The following is a 4233-nucleotide window of genomic DNA, read 5'->3' as shown; positions in this document are numbered from 1 at the left end:
CGCCCAGGGGGGTAGGCGCACCCCCTGCCTCGTGGCCTCCTCGTATGTTTCTTGACGTCCACTCCAAGTCCTCTGGATCACGTTTGTTCCAAAAATCACGCTCCCGAAGGTTTCATTCCGTTTGGATTCCGTTTGATATTCTTTTTCTGCGAAACACTGAAATAGGCAAAAAAACAGCAATTTGCACTGGGCCTTGGGTTAATAGGTTAGTCCCAAAAATAATATGAAAGTGTATAATAAATCCCATTAAACATCCAAAACAAAATATATAATAGCATGGAACAATAAAAAAATTATAGATACGTTGGAGTCGTATCACGACCGTGCTCCCAACGCGCGGCCGCATTTCGGCCTCATCTCGCCGTTCACCAGCACACTAAATAAAGTGAAAAATGATGCATATAAAATGGTTCAAATCAAACATAGCTCCGAAGTAATCTTACAACCCAATCGAAATTTGTTTGCATGACAAGAAAACAATATCAAATAGTCTTACAACCCAATCAAAATTTGTTTGCATGACAAGAAATTAAACCGATAAATCTACTGGTTGCCAATATGAGTCCACACGTACTCAACCAAGTCATCCTGAAGCTGTACATGAGTATGCCAATCACGCAATTCCCAATTAAACTCGACAAACTATTCAAAGGTTGCAGGAGGTGGATGCTTATACTCAACATTTTCACCCTGGGAATCAAACCCTTGGTCGTAGATGCTATCATCGCGCTCATCCTCCACGATCATGTTGTGCATGATCACACAAGCAGTCATCACCTCCCAAAGCTTCTTCGTGCTCCATGTCAATGCAAGGTTACGAACGATACCCCACCGAGACCGAAGCACACCGAAAGCACGCTCCACATCCTTCCTAGCACTCTCCTGCATTTTGGCAAACCTCTGTCTCTTCTCTCCTTGAGGATTGGGTATGGTCTTCACAAGAGTGGACCACTAAGGATAGATGCCATCATCTAGGTAATATCCCTTGTTGTAATTGTGGCCATTGACCTCAAAGTTGACCTCCGGGGGTGCCCTTCCGCAAGCATTGCAAACACCGGAAACCGCTGAAGAACACAAATATCACTCTGAGAACCAGCCATGCCGAAGAAAGAATGCCATATCCAGAGATCCTGTGAAGCCGCAGCTTCAAGTATAACAATGGCACCTTTCACATGCCCCTTGTACTGCCCCTGGAAAGCAAATGGACAGTTCTTCCACTTCCAATGCATACAATCTATACTACCAAGCATGCCCGGAAAGCCCCTCTCGGGATTGATAGCCAACAACCTCTCTGTATCAGCGACAGTTGGCTCTCTGAGGTACTCTGGGCCGAACACTTCCACCACGGCCATGCGAAAACTATACAATGAGAGGAGACGTGTGGACTCACTCATACGAACATACTCATCCACAAGATCACCAGGAATTCCATGTGCAAGCATGCGGATAGCCGCAGTGCATTTCTGGTATGAAGAGAAACCAAGCTTGCCTAGGGCATCCTCTTTGCACTCAAAGTATGAGTCATGCGCGACCACTCGTTCGCGAATACAATTGAACACATGCCTTCTCATTCGGAATCGGCGACGAAATTGATGTGGCCTAAAGAGTGCACCATCCTTAAAGTAATCGACATAGAGAAGGGTGTGGCCTTTGTCCCTATTGTGGTCCAAGGTCGTAGCATGTCCGGGTATTGATCACTACTACCTCTTGAGCATGCGTTGGTTTTCCCTTGAAGAGGAAAGGGTGATGCAGCAAAGTAGCGTAAGTATTTCCCTCAGTTTTGAGAACCAAGGTATCAATCCAGTAGGAGAGAACGCACAAGTCACCTAGTACCTGCACAAACAATCAAGAACCTTGCAACCAACGCGATAAAGGGGTTGTCAATCCCTTCACGGTCACTCGCAAAAGTGAGATCTAATAGATATAGTAAAGTAAATATTTTTGGTATTTTTGTTGTATAGATTGGAAAGTAAAGATTACAAAATAGTAAACGAGATGCGATGTAAATAAAAGAGATGCAATATAATAGGAAAGAGACCCGGGGGCCATAGGTTTCACTAGTGGCTTCTCTCAAGATAGCATGTATTACGGTGGGTGAACAAATTACTGCCGAGCAATTGATAGAAAAGCGCATAGTTATGAAGATATCTAAGGCAATGATCATGAATATAGGCATCACGTTAGTGCCAAGTAGACCGAAACGGTTCTGCATGTACTACTATTACTCCACACATCGACCGCTATCCAGCATGCATATAGAGTATTAAGTTCATAAGAACAGAGTAACACATTAAGCAAGATGACATGATGTAGAGGGATAAACTCAAGCAATATGATATAAACCCCATCTTTTTATCCTCGATGGCAACAATACAATACGTGCCTTGCTGCCCCTACTGTCACTGGGAAAGGACACCGCAAGATTGAACCCAAAGCTAAGCACTTCTCCCATTGCAAGAAAGATCAATCTAGTAGGCCAAACTAAACCGATAATTCGAAGAGACTTGCAAAGATATCAAATCATGCATATAAGAATTCAGAGAAGAACCAAATAATATTCATAGATAAACTTGTTCATAAATCCACAATTCATCGGATCTCGGCAAACACACCGCAAAAGAGTATTACATTGAATAGATTTCCAAGAACATCGAGGAGAACTTTGTATTGAGAATCAAAGAGAGAGAAGAAGCCATCTAGCTAATAACTATGGACCTGAAGGTCTGTGGTAAACTATTCACGCTTCATCGGAGAGGCAATGGTGTTGATATAGAAGCCCTCCGTGATCGAATCCCCCTCAGGCAGATCACTGGAAAAGGCCCCAAGATGGGATCTCACGGGTACAGAAGGTTGCGGCGGTGGAAAAGTGGTTTCGTGGCTCCCCCTGATGTTTCTAGGGTATAAGTGTATATATAGGCGAAAGAAGTACGTCGGTGGAGCTACGAGGGGCCCACGAGGGTGGGGGGCGCGCCTACCCCCCTGGGCGCGCCCTCCTGCCTCGTGGCCTCCTCGTGGAGTTCCAGACTTCAACTCCAAGTCGTCTGGTTTGCTTTCGGTCCAAGAAAGATCATCGCGAAGGTTTCATTCCGTTTGGACTCCGTTTGGTATTTCTTTTCTGCAAAACTCTAAAATAGGAAAAAAACAGAAATTGGCACTGGGCCTCCGGTTAATAGGTTAGTCCCAAAAATAATATAAAAGAGCATATTAAATCCCATTAAACATCCAAAACAGATAATATAATAGCATGGAACAATAAAAAATTATAGATACGTTGGAGACGTATCAAGCATCCCCAATCTTAATTCCTGCTCGTCGTCGAGTAGGTAAATGATAAAAGCAAATTTTTTGATGTGGAATGCTACCTAACATAATTATCAATGTAATTTTCTTTATTGTGGCATGAATGTTCAGATCTGAAAGATTCAAGACAAAAGTTTAACATTGACATAAAATAATAATACTTCAAGCATACTAACAAAGCAATCATGTCTTCTCAAAATAACATGGCCAAAGAAAGTTATCCCTACAAAATCATATAGTCTGGCTATGCTCTATCTTCATCACACAAAATATTTAAATCATGCACAACGCCGATGACAAGCCAAGCAATTGTTTCATACTTTTGACGTTCTCAAACTTTTTCAATCTTCACGCAATACATGAGCGTGAGCTATGGACATAGCACTATAGGTGGAATAGAATGGTGGTTGTGGAGAAGACAAAAAGGAGAAGATAGTCTCACATCAACTAGGCGTATCAATGGGCTATGGAGATGCCCATCAATAGATATCAATGTGAGTGAGTAGGGATTGCCATGGAACGGATGCACTAGAGCTATAAGTGTATGAAAGCTCAACAAAAGAAACTAAGTGGGTGTGCATCCAACTTGCTTGCTCACGAAGACCTAGGGCAATTTGAGGAAGCCCATCATTGGAATATACAAGCCAAGTTCTGTAGTGAAATTCCCACTAGTTTATGAAAATGATATCATAGGAGACTCTCTATCATGAAGATCATGGTGCTACTTTGAAGCACAAGTGTGGTAAGAGGATAGTAGCATTGTCCCTTCTCTCTTTTTCTCTCATTTTTTTATTTGGGTCTTCTCTTTTTTTTATGGCCTCTATTTTTCTTTTATTTTTTTTTATTTTTCGTCCGGAGTCTCATCCCAACTTATGGGGGAATCATAGTCTCCATCATCCTTTCCTCACATGGGACAATGCTCTAATAATGATT

General features: G+C 42.5%; 1 protein-coding gene across 1 annotated transcript; it reads right to left on the bottom strand.

Moving 5' to 3' along the window:
• Window positions 1–971: 971 nt before the first annotated feature.
• LOC141022940 (uncharacterized) lies at window positions 972–1442 on the bottom strand. The gene has a single exon (XM_073499228.1). The coding sequence runs from the start codon at window positions 1440–1442 to the stop codon at window positions 972–974; it is 471 nt and encodes a 156-aa protein (XP_073355329.1).
• Between the last annotated feature and the right edge of the window lie 2791 nt (window positions 1443–4233).

This window comes from Aegilops tauschii, chromosome 5 (assembly GCF_002575655.3).
Source record: "Aegilops tauschii subsp. strangulata cultivar AL8/78 chromosome 5, Aet v6.0, whole genome shotgun sequence".
Lineage (NCBI taxonomy): Eukaryota > Viridiplantae > Streptophyta > Magnoliopsida > Poales > Poaceae > Aegilops > Aegilops tauschii.
Note: the sequence above shows the minus strand (reverse complement) of the source record. Positions and strands in the feature narration are given on the sequence as shown.

What these genes read in the sequence shown, in the direction of transcription:
- LOC141022940 (XM_073499228.1), bottom strand. Translation starts at nt 1,442, where the DNA reads ATGCTTGCACATGGAATTCCTGGTGATCTTGTGGATGAGTATGTTCGT.